Genomic DNA, 14,236 nt, shown 5'->3' on the forward strand with positions numbered 1-14,236 from the left:
ATGCATATTGTACGAGCAAGAATAGAGTACGAGGCCGTTTAAATTGGGCACAATTTCCCCCCAAAGTGTAAATAGCGCCCTCTATCCTCAACTTAAAGGGGAAACCTGCAGTTGCTACATCCATTTTTGGACATAAATAAATGTATTATATTTACCCATTGATTATTGAAGAATATAACTTATAAATGCCTCATAAGCCTAGTTCAACTGTTGTACCCCATCAGAACCCAAAATATAATACTCCAATGTTTGTAAACAACGTAAATGTAAACAGACACTTTATAACCTCAAAACATGGTTAAAACATACATTTATTAGGATAGGATAAAGTAATCCTTCTGACCCCCCCCCTTAAAAGATTTAGATGCACTGTTTGTAAAGTGGCTGTTCCACTGGATGTCATAAGGTGAACGCTCCAATTTGTAAGTCGCTCTGGATAAGAGCGTCTGCTAAATGACTTAAATGTAATGTAAATGTAAAACGATAATTTTGATAACATGAATGGTCAGTCCTTGCATCCATAGCTCTGACTCTAAATTTGAGAGTGGTTACATTTCTCAAGGCTCATACATCAGCCTTTTACAAAAACAGAGGCGGGTGTCCGTTTTGCTTTTGTTTTAACTGCAGATTCTAGGTTTAACAGGAAAACAAGTTAAGGTTGATTAGGGCGGGATTAAATGCAATCACGTTATAGCGCAGCACACTATACATCTGACAATTTTTTTTGCAGTTTTTTTAAAGGCATTTTCAAAGATGTTTGCAAAGATCCTATTCATGGTAAACGCTGCACATGTTGGTTCAAGCGTAAATTGCCATTAAAATAGTGCACTTCGCTACAACGTACCTTGCATTAGATCGCAGCCTACATGAAAACAAGTCACCCCAGTTCCACCCCAGTACCATTGTTACCCTTTTACAAATTAATTAAACTGTTAGGCCTCTAAATTGTTAGGCCTCGAAATTGATTTAGTTAAGTTTTAAACATTGACTGAATTAATAAAAAATGCATACAACATACTGTATACTTCATTCTTTTCACAGAAACAGATCTTCCCTTTGATGTGTTCCTCCACTGAAACCCAAGCATGCATTTCCAAACCTGGGGAGTCTATTTAATCTTGAGAAAGGGAAAAGTAGTGGCATTGTTAAGTTGCTGAAAGCAGGAAGGATGATACACTAAGATCTTGAAGCACTAGGCTTTCCTGTGGGAGCCGTTTGCCACATCTGATACAACGATTAATCTGGGCCTGTGTTGAGGCCTTTCTCTGTTTATCTGACCAATTTAGTTTTATGGTTTGACTTGGCGTGCTGATGTTTACCCTGAAAAAATCCACACATGTGAAGGAGCCACATTGGGTGCAAATAGCAGAAGCTGTGGAAGCTGTGGATGTTCATGCATTAGCTGGCTGGGGCTACCGCTGCAGGCTCTGTCCCTCTCACCATCCAGCAGTTTAGTTCAGTGCTCTGCTGAGACATACTACCTGCTACTTTTCCCATTTGTACCACAGAGGAAATGAACATGCTTTATACATTGTTAAGGCATGGATTTCTTTCCTGTGCGAAATTGCACCTGGGTATGTTGTGTTTTAGAGGGTGGCTTGGAGAAGACCAGTCCAGTCCACAGCCAGGTTGTGTGACTTTCCCAAGCTCTCTCCAGTAGCCCTCTTCTTTAATAACAGTACAGTAATGTTTTATTAGTGAAATCGAAATCATAAAACAAACTGAGAGATAGTACACTACTTAAAGTGTCAATCAGCAGTATAAACAATTAAGTGTACTACCTGTTTTGGTAAAAAGCTGATGGATGGGGCTGGAAAAACTGTAACTACTCTCAAATGCTTAGAGCTGTGGATGCAAGGACCGATCATCCATGATATCAGCATTATAGTTTGAACCGTGTTTTGTTAGGCTATATAGTATTTTTTTTCATTTACTTTGTTTATAAACATTGGAGTAAAAAAGGTTATATTTTGGGTTCTGATGTGGTACGACAGTTGAACTATGCTCATGAGGCATTTATAAGTTATATTCTTCAAAAAAAATCAATGGGTACATAGAATTGATTTATATGTACAAAAATGGATGTAGCAACTGCTGATGTCCCATTTAAAGACAAAGAAGAATGTAAAGTGCCTACCTTTTAACCCAATTAATAACCTTGCTGCATTTTACCTCTGTGGTTGGGCAGGTAAGTTGTATGTCATCAGTTAACGGTAACAGTCCAGTGTTTACAGATTTCTATAAAATATGGCCTATAATTAATTACAATATGAGTGAAATAGTTTTCCTTCCAAACAATGGTAATTAAGTATGTTAAAAAGCAGCTTTTCTGTGTTGGAATAGTATCTGCATACCCCAACAACAGAATGGTGTGGGCATATACCAGTCATTAAAAATATTCATGCGAGTAGACCGCTGATTGACCAGTTCATCCTCCTCAGGAGGATGACTTCATCCTCTATGAGGAAATAGCAAGCATTTTTGAAACGGTCTGTTTGAGATAGAAGTTTGGGGTGTTTTTTAAAAAATGTTTTTTTCTCCAATTTATGCTTTGGCCACAAATAAGAGTATAGGACTAGTCAAAAACATTATCTGGGTATGAGTTAACAGAATATGAACTTTTAAAAGTGAGATTTTCACTGGACAGTTGTTTTTTGTTCTTAATTGGGATAGGGGGCAGCATTGGGAAGTTTGGATGAAAAGCGTGCCCAGAGTAAACTGCCTGTTTCTCAGGCCCAGAAGCTAGAATATTGCATATAATTAGTAGATTTGGATAGAAAACACTCTGAATTTTCCAAAACTGTTCAAATAATGTCTGTGAGTATAACAGATCTTATGGCAGGCAAAAACCTGAGAAAAATCCAACCAGGAAGTGGGAAATCTGAGGTGTGTAGTTTTTTTAAGTGATCGCCTATCCAATATCCTGTGTCTATGGGGTCAGATTGCACTTCCTAAGACTTCCACTAGATGTCAACAGTCTTTAGAAAGTTGTTTCAGGCTTCTATTGTAAAGGGGAACGAATAAGACCACTCACAGTAAGTGGCTCAGCTGAAAGCCTTTAGTTGTTTATCACGAGCGGCTGTGAGCGCGAGCTTTCCTTTCTAATGACCTTTTCTAGCGGAATTGTCCGGTTTGAATATTATTGAAGATTTATGATAAAAACATCCTAAAGATTGATTATATACATCGTTTGACATGTTTCTACGAACTGTAGCGGAACTTTTTTGACTTTTCGTCTGGACTTTGTGCTTGCGCTTTGTGCATTTGGATTACTGGACTAAACGTGTGAACAAAAAGGAGGTATTTGGACATAAAGATTAACTTTATCGAACAAAACAAACATTTATTGTCTAACATGGAGACCTGGGAGTGCCATCAGATGAAGATCATCAAAGGTAAGGGATTAATTTTAACGCTATTTCTGACTTTTGTGACACCTCTCCTTGGTTGGAAAATGGCTGTATGGTTTTCTGTGGCTAGGCATTGACCTAACATAATAGCATGGTGTTCTTTCGCCGTAAAGCCTTTTTGAAATCGGACACAGCGGCTGGATTAACAAGAAGTATATCTTTAATCCTATGTATAACACTTGTATCTTTCATCAATGTTTATGATGAGTATTTCTGTAATTTGATGTGGCTCTCTGCATTTTTGTTTGAGACAATGCATTTCTGAACATAACGCGGCAATTTCAAATTAGGTTTTTGGACATAAAGATGAACTTTATCGAACCTAACACACATGTATTGTCTAACATGGAGTCCTGGGAGTGCCATCCGGTGAAGATCATCAAAGGTTAGTGATTCATTTTAACGCTATTTCTGACTTTTGTGACACCTCTCCTTCTTTGGAAAATGGCTGTATGGTTTTCTGTGGCTAGGCGCTGACCTAACATAATCGCATGGTGTGCTTTCGCTGTAAAGCCTTTTTGAAATTCGGAGACTGTGGCTGGATTAACAAGAAGTTTATCTTTAAAATGGTGTATAATACTTGTATGTTTGAGGAATTTTAACTATGAGATTTCTGTTGTTTGAATTTGGCGCCCTGCAATTTCACTGGCTGTTGGCTAGGTGGGACGCTAGCATCCCGAACGATCCCAGAGAGGTTTAACTGACTTTCCTAGTTAAATAAAGGTTACATTTAAAATGCATCTTCACAACACATTTTGTGTGTATTACACAATTTTCTTCTTTCATAACACATTCATGAAGATTACATGAATTCCAATTTGTTGTGGCTAACGTTAGCTAGGTGGCTAATATTACCTAGCCTAGCTAGGTGGCTAACATTAGCTACTGTAAGCTAGGGGTTAAGGTTAGGTAACATGCTAGCTAAGTAATTAAAGGGTTAAGGTTAGGGTTAGGGTTAGCTAGCATTCTAGCTAATTTGTTAAAAAGTAGTAAGTTGTTACAAAGTTGCTAATTAGAAGTCCATGACGTGATCCGAACACACAACATTTGGGTTGCTAGACGGTCGCGTTATACGCCCAGCTGTCCTCCCTGACCAACCTCCCTCCCATTGTTTCTGTCTTCAATCTTTAATTGAAATGCATTGTATACAAAAATGTGTACTGCTTTTTCATGTGCCTCTCACAAATTTCCAATAAGCAATTTGTGTCTATTTCACAATAATCTGTGATACTGGGTTGTAACTGTCCTTTTTTTAGTTGCATCCCAAATATTCCATAAATGGCCCTGGTCAAAAGTAGTGTGCCATTGGGGACGCATGTAGGGGTCTATATATATATATATATATATATATATATATATATATATATATATATATATATATATATTTATATATATATATAGACCCCTACATGCGTATATATATATATATATATTTATTTATTTATATTATATTGTAAAACAAGATGTGTGTGTGTGTTTACAGGCCCTCCAGATGTATACCAGCCATGTGAGCCCAGCCTACAGGCCTGGAGTCCAGAGCTTAGCCTGTATGATGCCAATGTGACGTCTCCCTGCCCTGAAACCGAGGGCTGCGTCCTGATGCTGCGCTTCCTCCACCCTGTGGTCCCTGACAGCCTCACTGTGTGGGTCACATACGTCTCAGCCGGTGGGTCCCGGGTTCATTCTAGTGGTCTCCAACAGCATATATATATCAAAACTTTGAACACACCTACTCATTCAAGGGTTTTTATTTATTTTTACTATTATCTACATTGTAGAATAATATTGAAGATATCAGACCTATGAAATAACACATATGGAATCATGTAGTAACCCAAAAATGGTTAAACAAATCAAAATATATTTTAGATTTTAGATTGTTGAAAGTAGCCACCCTTTGCCTTGATGACAGCTTTGCACAATCTTGGCATTCTCTCAACCAACTTAATGAGGAATGTTTTTCCAACAGTCTTGAAGGAGTTCCCACATATGCTGAGCACTTGTTGGCTGCTTTTCCTTCACTCTGCGGTTCAACTCATCCCAAACCATCTCAATTCAGTTGATGTTGGGTAATTGTGGAGGCCAGGTCATCTGATGCAGCACCATCACTCTCTTTCTTGGTCAAATAGCCCTTTGTTTGGGGTCATTGTCCTGTTGAAAAACAAATAATAATCCCACTAAGCGGATGGTATTTTGCTGCAGAATGCTGTGGTATCCATGCTGGTTAAGTGTGACTTGGATTCTAAATAAATCACTGACAATCTCACCAGCAAAGCACCCCCATACCATCACACCTCCTCCATGCTTCATGGTGGGATTCACGGTGGCCATTCCTGAACCTGGGACAAAAACAAGCTACATACACTACCGTTCAAAAGTTTAGGTCACTTAGAAATGTCCTTGTTTTTGAAAGATGAGCACATTTTTTGTCCATAAAATAACGTCAAATTGATCAGAAATACAGTGTAGACGTTAATGTAAATGACTATTGTAGCTGGAAACGGCAGATTTTTTTATGGAATATCTACATAGGCGTACAGAGGCCCATTATCAGCAACCATCACTCCTGTGTTCCAATGTCACGTTGTGTTAGCTAATCCAAGTTTATCATTTTAAAAGCCTAATTTATCATTAGAAAACTCTTTTGCAATTATGTTAGCACAGCTGAAAACTATTGTCCTGATTAAAGAAGTAATAAAACTAGCCTTCTTTAGACTAGTTGAGTATCTGGAGCATCAGCGTTTGTGGGTTCGATTACAGGCTCAAAATGGACAGAAACTAAGAACCTTCTGAAACTCTTCAGTCTATTCTTGTTCTGAGAAATGAAGGCTATTCCATGTGAGAAATTGTGTACTACTCCCTTCACAGAACAGCGCAAACTGTCTCTAACCAGAATAGAAAGAAGAGTGGGAGGCCCCGATGCACAACTGTGCAAGAGGACAAGTACATTAGAGTGTTTAGTTTGAGAAACAGACGCCTCACAAGTCCTCAACTGGTAGCTTCATTAAATTGTACCCGCAAAACACCAGTCTCAATGTCAACAGTGAAGAGGCGACTCCGTGATGCTGGCCTTCTAGGCAGCAAATAATAATTTGTTTTTAACTGACTTGCCTAGTTAAATAAAGGTTACACACACACACACACCACACTGACCAACAAGTTATTTTGTTGGCATTTACGTATATCCCCATTACCAGTACAACATAATCAAAACCTATTTCTTTCACTTACCTGCTTTGCTGTTTTGTTGTTCATTCGTTCAGTTGTTTCATTCTCAACCTGGATTTCTATGGAACGCCGTTTGGGTCTTTGCATGTCAAAACAGATACACGTCAAATAACACTATTTGGTTGGCCTTCAAAATAAAAGTATGTCCTTGACAGTGATGCGAATGAATACAAATAGTAGAATTATGCCATCATTGACTAGATCATGTGAAAGAACTGAATTGAGCCACATCTATTGTCAACCTACTCTGTGTATTGAACACTATTCCAGAGGAAAAACAATACTGCGTGGATGTTTTGGAGTCTGATAACTCTGAGGAGGATGTTGGGAAAAAATATGTTGGGTATTGAGTAGACTGATACCCCATTTAATTGATCCCCAATCCTTAGGTAAAGCTGCACAGTGCAATATGAATGTCAATACACACAATACATACAATAGGCTGATTGGGGGGGTGACACAGTCACAGTCCCACGATAAGTGCTACAACGCTAATATTTGCGTTAATTCTTCACAGTTGTGTACTGTGGGTGTCATCCTTATTGTGGTTAGCTTCACAACACATAACCCGGTCCGGTCAAGCCTCACTAGCCAGATGAAGCTAGCTGGCTGCTTATAATGTTAGCTTTGGGCAACAGGGTTAAGTAGCTGGCTAGATATTTATTTTCATGAACTGAAGTTCAATTTCAATAGGCGAACAACAACTGGCTACCTAGCTAATACTTATTCACACGGATTCCTTAATCATTGCTAAGAATAATGAAAATGACTGCAATTTCTACTGGTCATTGTTTTCAGGCTGGTTGTATTGGTGCTAGCTAGGTTCCAAGTTAAAGCTAGCTAGCTACCCCAGATGTTGCGGTCGAACAAATAATGCTTTATTACCAACGCGGTATTGTAAACACATCGTTCATGGCCGGTGTTTGCTTGTTTGCAGACTTTTTTGTACAGCTTTGACAGTGCTACTGATAGTGGTGGTGGCACTTGGCTTGCATGTGCAAATTCAGAAAACACAACATTCTATAATAGAACTGTGATGCTTGATGTTTGATGTGTCAAATTATAAGCTTATTTAACCCGTCAAGTAGTGTTATTGTCAAATAGTGTTATTTGACGTGTATCTTCTTTGACACGCAAAGACCTAAATGGCATTCCATAGTATGTCGTGAAGCTAATTGCAGTGACGCTATTACTTTGTAACTCCGGTAGGGCAACATCTGAAAAATAGCGCACTTGGTAGTGTGCTCGACCAGTCGCGAAAGCCAACATCACCCATGACAGAGAACGGTTGATTTTCAAGGGCAATGAATTCCATTATCTTGGCGTTAATGGATTTCACCTTTGAGTTGTCTCGCTGAAATGTTCTTACTCTTTCAAATAACTGCTCGACTTGTTGACTGCTCGTTCTACACAGCAGACATTGTGGGCTAGTGTGTTGCACATGTAGCACAAATTTTACGTGGCGTCATTACGTCATGTACCTACGTTATATAGGTATGCACGTCAGCTTTGACATCGTCTTTGCACATTGGCATTAAACTAGACATCGGGCCGATACCGATGTTGGCATTTTTAGCTAATATTGTCCGATTCCGATATGTTCACCGATATATCGTGCATTCCTATTTTTTTTAAAGAAATTAATATATTTGAGTATAACCATAATATTTATTCTAATATTCCTTTTGTATTTTCTGGTGGATTAAACTGAAATTGCAACCAGCTTTCTATTGCTTGTTTTAAAAATAGCGATATTTTGGAGATGTTTTAATTTTCAAATAACCGAAAGTGGGAGGTTGTAATCCGAGTGAAGGGAAAAAGGCCATTCTTGAACATGGGGTGACAACAGCATACATTTAGCAATTATTGAAACTCTCCACAATACAAGCCACGCATTGTGTCTACCTGAATCATAATTCTTTGGCTGTTCATCTTAGCAGGTAATGTCAAGTCACACCAAGTATTTTTTTCTAGGTGTTTATGAATAAATAAAGGGATAAGCATACGCATTTTACTCTGGAACTGCTTGATAATACAGATGATTATTGTCCACCATGTTGTCTCTACAGATAACCAGGCGATCGCCAACATCGAGCTAATAACAGACACAGACGAGTCTCTTGACATGGGTCCACAGCACGTCTTCTGTGATATGCCCCTCACTCTACGCGTGCACACCGAAAAAAGGGTGGCAGCTGTCAAACTGAGCACCTTTGATGAGAAGATGGAGATTGATGCTATCCTGTTCACTTCTGGCCCCCACAATCCTCTCTGCTCCAGTTGCCAGCCTCTGATCTACCGAGTTGTCAGGCAACCGGCGTTTTCAGGCGATCTGGTCCAGCAAACTCTGCTTACATTTACAGACAGGTAAGATTGACACAAGTAAGATTGACACTGACAAATACTTTGACCTTAGTCTGGAAAGTTCTCCTGTGCCGACACAGATGTATTGTTTACACTCTGGAACTCTGCAAATACTTTGCCCTTAGTCCAGAAAGTTCTCCTGTGCGGACTCAGATTTATTGTTTGGGGGTCATGTACCACTGCTCCAAGAACTGGGCTCAAAAATACAAAGAAATAAAAAATCACAATCATAATGTATGTCAGTTACAAAGATCAAACAATGCAATCTTCTATAGCCACATAAGCTGAGATATTCATAATTCCAGTGTTTTGGTCTGGTATTGTTTTCGCAACACAAAAACCAAATGTATTCAATATGCTTCTTAGCCCTAGCTACTGATACAAATCAACATCAAGGGCCTTATTCAAAAAAATGTTTTCAGTGGATTCCGGCGTACGTCAAATCATTTTTATCCCACACTGTGAGAAAAGGTGTTAAGTTGATTATCTGAATCAACTTAACAACTTAAGCGTTCTTTGTTTTTTATTCTGTTCTATCTTACTTTTATTCATAACAGTCTGCTTGGATTCTATATTCGCATCATACACTATTTTTTGTGAATGATTTTGTAATTTTTCACAAACACTTTCAGGGATGTTTCTTTTCAAGCACTTAGTTGCGGGAGTAGGTGGATATGCTGAAGAGGTCACGTTGAGGAATACATTTGGTCTCTAAAAGTTCCACAAGCAGCTGTAAGTGCAAAAAGATGTAAAAACCAAGGGGAATTAAGTTATGTGGAGGGAAGAGAGGCAGTCTCTGGAATATAAACCAAATGTGACCAGCAGAAACAGTAAACACCAGTGGCTGTTTGGACCTGTTCCTCAGCTATTTCCTCTCACTGAAGGCTCTTCACTGTATGCTCATCATGGTTAGTAAATGATAAGTGAGCGGCCTGTCATTTGAAAGAGGGGGTGAAGAGAGAGAAGTGGAGTGTATTGTAGGAGAGAAATTAAAGGAAGGCTAAGCATTGTGACTGACTGAGTCTACACTGCCACCAAGAGGTATATCTGGCAAAGCAAGATAGTTTTGCACTTGATATCCTAATCCTTAAAAATAGATTCACATTTTTGGTCCATTAGTAGTGAAAACAATCACTTTTGGGGCATGTGTGAAATAGGAGTAGATGTCGTTAATCCATGGTCAAGGATGTATTTTTTCCCCCTGACCTTCATCTTTTGGTTTCTACTATTTCGTACATTAATGACTGATTGTATCATTCCAGTGTCCATTAAGGCACAAAACTACACAGATCTAAGACCTGACAAAAAAACACTCCTGTAAAATGTCCTCCGGTGGAATGCTAGAGAGAGAGAGGGCTCTTAGAGCTGATCCATAATTAATAAGGGTAATTTGTAGCGGGAGGAAATCCGACACGCCTGAGAGAGTAGATAATGTGCATTTTTGTAGGTATTCTTTACAGCTGGCCGGAGACAATGGTAATCAAGCAGTGCTGCCGGGAAATCAAGGGTAGGCTCTTTTTATAGTTTGGAGCTGACCAAAACAGCTCAATAGCCCTGGGACAGGAGGTATGATATCACCGTGCCCACTGTACATCCAGTTTAGGTTTAAGGTCACTGCTTCCTACAGCAAGGTTAGATGATTAGGTGACTAGACACAAATACACAAGACAAGAAACAGTGTTGGGGAAGCTACTCTGAAAATAAAGTTGACCAAGCTAGCAACTATTTCACACTGGAAGAAGTTAAGCTGCACTAAAGCTAAACAAATATATCATTTACATAATTAAAGTTACTTTGAAAAAAATAGTTCACTACATCCAAACTACTTCGTGAAAAATTATCATATGTAAATCTGAAATGTCATACACTACAAATTGCAAGAACAAATCACTTTACCCCAGTGTTACAGGTTAGAGTGCCTTCAGAAAATATTCACACCCCTTGACTTTTTCCACATTTTGTTGTGGTACAGACTGAATTTCATATGGATTAAATTGAGATTTTGTGTCACTGGCCTACACACCATAGCCCATAATGTCAAAGTGGAATTATGTTGATTTCATTTTTTTTATAAATTAATATAAAATGAAAGGCTGAAATGTCTGAGTCAATAAGTGTTATGGCAAGCCCCTTTGTTTTGGCAAGCCTAAATACGTTCAGGAGTAAAAAATTGCTTAACAAGTCACATAAGTTGCATGGATTCACTCTGTGTGCAATAATAGTGTTTAACATGATTTTTTAAATGACTACCTCATCTCAGTACCCCACACATACAATTTTTTGTAAGGTCCCTCAGTCGAGCAGTGAATTTCAAACACAGATTCAACCGCAAAGACCAGGGAGGTTTTCTAATGCCTCATAAAGAAGATCACCTATTGGTAGATGGATAAAAAAAAGTGTTAATTGAATATCCCTTTAAGCATGTTGAAGTTATTAATTACACTTTGGATGGTGTATCAATACATCCAGTCGTTACAAAGATACAGGCTTCCTTACTAACTCAGTGGCTAGAGAGGAACAAAACCGCTCCATGATTTCAACATGAGGCCAATGGTGACTTTAAAACAGTTACAGAGTTGAATGGCTGTGATAGGAGAAAACTGAGGATGGATCAACAACATTGTAGTTACTCTACAATACTAACCTAAATGACAGTGAAAAGAAGGAAGCCTGTACATAATAAAAAATATTCCAAAACATGCATCCTGTTTGGCACTAAAGTAATACAACTTTTTCCTTAATACAGCATGTTATGTTTGGGGCAAATCCAACACAACACTTCACCGGTTTACCAATCTTCATTTTTTTCAAGCATGGTGGCGGCTGCATCATGTTATGGGCATGCTTGTCATTGGCAAGGACTAGGGAGTTTTTTAGCATAAAAATAAACAGAATAGAGCTAAACTCAGGCAAAATCCTATAGAAAAACCTGGTTGAGTCTGCTTTCCAACAGACTCTGGGAGACAAATGCACCATTCAGCAGAAAAATAACCTAAAACACAAGGCCAAATATACAATGGAGTTACTTACCAAGACGACATTGAATGTTCCTGAGCTGCCTAGTTATGTTTTGACTTAAATTGGCTTGAAAATCTATCCGTTTGTCATTATGTGGTATTGATTGTAGATGGCTGAGATTATTTTTTTTAATCCATTTTGAATTCCGTCTGTAACTCATATTTTCGTATTTTATTCTGTTGAAACCATTCTGTAGTTGATTTGCTTCTGTGTTTTATGTCGTTGTTCTGTTGCATCACCCAATTTTTGTTGAGCTTCAATTGGCAGATAGATAGCCTTACATTCTCCTGGTAAATGTTTTGATAAACATGGAAATTAATTTTTCCGTTGATGAGAGCAAGCTGTCCAAGCCCTGAGGCCGCAAAGCAGCTCCCTCCACCATATTTTACAGTTGGGATGAGTTTTTGATGTTGGTGTGCTATGCCTTTTTTTCTCCACACATAGTTAAACTCAACTTTAGTTTAATTTGTCTACAGAATATTTTGCCAGTAGTGCTGTGGAACAATCACGTGTTCTTTTGCGAACTTCAGACGTGCAGAAATGTTTTTTTTTGGACAGCAGTGGCTTCTTCCATGGTGTCCTCCCATGAACACCATTCTTGTTTAGTGTTTTACTTATCGTAGACTCGTCAACAGAGATGTTGGCATGTTCCAGAGATTTCTGTAAGTCTTTAGCTGACACTCTAAGATTCTTCTTAACCTCATTGAGCATTCTGTGCTGTGCTCTTGCAGTCATCTTTGCAGGACGGCCACTCCTAGGGACAGTAGCAACAGTGCTGAACTTTCTCCATTTATAGACAATTTGTTTACCGTGGACTGATGAACATCAAGGCTTTTAGAGATACTTTTTAAACCCTTTCCAGCTTTATGTAAGTCAACAATTCTTAATCTTAGTTCTTCTGAGATCTCTTTTGTTCGAGGCATGGTTCACATCAGGCAATGCTTCATGTGAATAGGAAACTCAAATTTTGTGTTTTTTATATTGCAAGGCAGCTCTAACCAACATCTCCAATCTCGTCTCATTGATTGGACTCGAAGTTAGCTGAGTCCTGACTCCAATTAGCTTTTGAAGTCATTAGCCTAGGGGTTCACAAATATTTTCCAGCCTACACTGTTAATGTTTAAATTATGTATTCAATATAGACAAGAAAAATACAATAATTTGTGTGTTATTAGTTTAAGCACACTGTGTTTGTCTATTGTTGTGACCAATTTATTTAGAAATCCAGGTAATTCCAAAGTGTTTACATACTTTTACTTGCAACTGTATGTTCCAAGCGCAATGCACAACAATAGAGTATCACAACCGTAATGACCATTCATTCACAATTATACAGTGTTGTCCAATACAGTAATACAAAAATAATTCTAAACTGTGTACTGAATAAAAAAATGTGAGTGCAGTAAATGATCTCAGTTCAGTTCCTACCACGATGCACCAGTCAAATGTCCCTCTATAGAGATGAGGCAACGATAGTGATTGTAGAAGCTGTAGAGGATGACCCTCTGTAGGTGGTGAAGTAGTTCCAAGTTTCATTAGTCGTATGGGATACGCATGGTAAACATCGTCCAAAGAAATGTAAAATTAAATAGTAAAACGAAGAAGACGAACATGCAGTAAATGGCAGTAGTATAGATTAAACATTGGAGTATAAGTATAATATAGAAAGGCACAATTTATAGTACAATATTTACACGTGTATTGGGGAAGGAGGGGATGCTTGTGTGGAGAATCAGAGCAGGACGCTTTCGATGGTGCAGTGGTAGTATTTGGAGAGGACTCGGGGCAGCATGCCAAATTTCTTCAGCCGCCTTAGGAAGTAGAGATGGTGTTGCATTTTCTTGACAAGAGTTGTGGTGGTTTTGGTCCATGACAAGTCCTTGGTGATGTGGATGCTGAGGAACTTCCTGAAGTCAACAATACACTCCTTTGTTTTTCTGACTTTGAGGGAGAGGTTGTTTTCATGACACCACAATTCCAATTCACTTACCTCCTCCCTATAGCCTGACTTGTCTTTGTTGGTTATCAGGCCTACAACCATGGTGTCCTCAGCAAACTTGAAAATGGAGTTGGTGTTGTGCAAAGCCACGCAGTCATGGGTGAACAGGGAGTACGACACAGGACCGAGGACACACCCCTGGGGGGGGGCCCTGTGTTAAAACCTCTTTGGGTTAGGGGGCAGTATTTTGACGTCTGCATGAAAAGCGTGCCCAAAG

The 14,236-nt window shown here is 38.8% G+C and overlaps 1 protein-coding gene across 1 annotated transcript in view; it reads left to right on the top strand.

Annotated features, from left to right (window-relative positions):
- The window catches only part of LOC129814120 (pappalysin-2-like), an 86,762-nt gene that overhangs the window by 22,842 nt on the left and 49,684 nt on the right, over positions 1-14,236 (top strand). Inside the window, exons 7-8 of the mRNA XM_055866931.1 lie at positions 4,894-5,076; positions 8,708-9,005. Coding sequence (XP_055722906.1) covers positions 4,894-5,076; positions 8,708-9,005 — 481 coding nt within the window. The remainder of the gene's footprint in view (positions 1-4,893; positions 5,077-8,707; positions 9,006-14,236) is intronic.

Source organism: Salvelinus fontinalis, chromosome 17 (genome assembly GCF_029448725.1).
Source record: "Salvelinus fontinalis isolate EN_2023a chromosome 17, ASM2944872v1, whole genome shotgun sequence".
NCBI lineage: Eukaryota > Metazoa > Chordata > Actinopteri > Salmoniformes > Salmonidae > Salvelinus > Salvelinus fontinalis.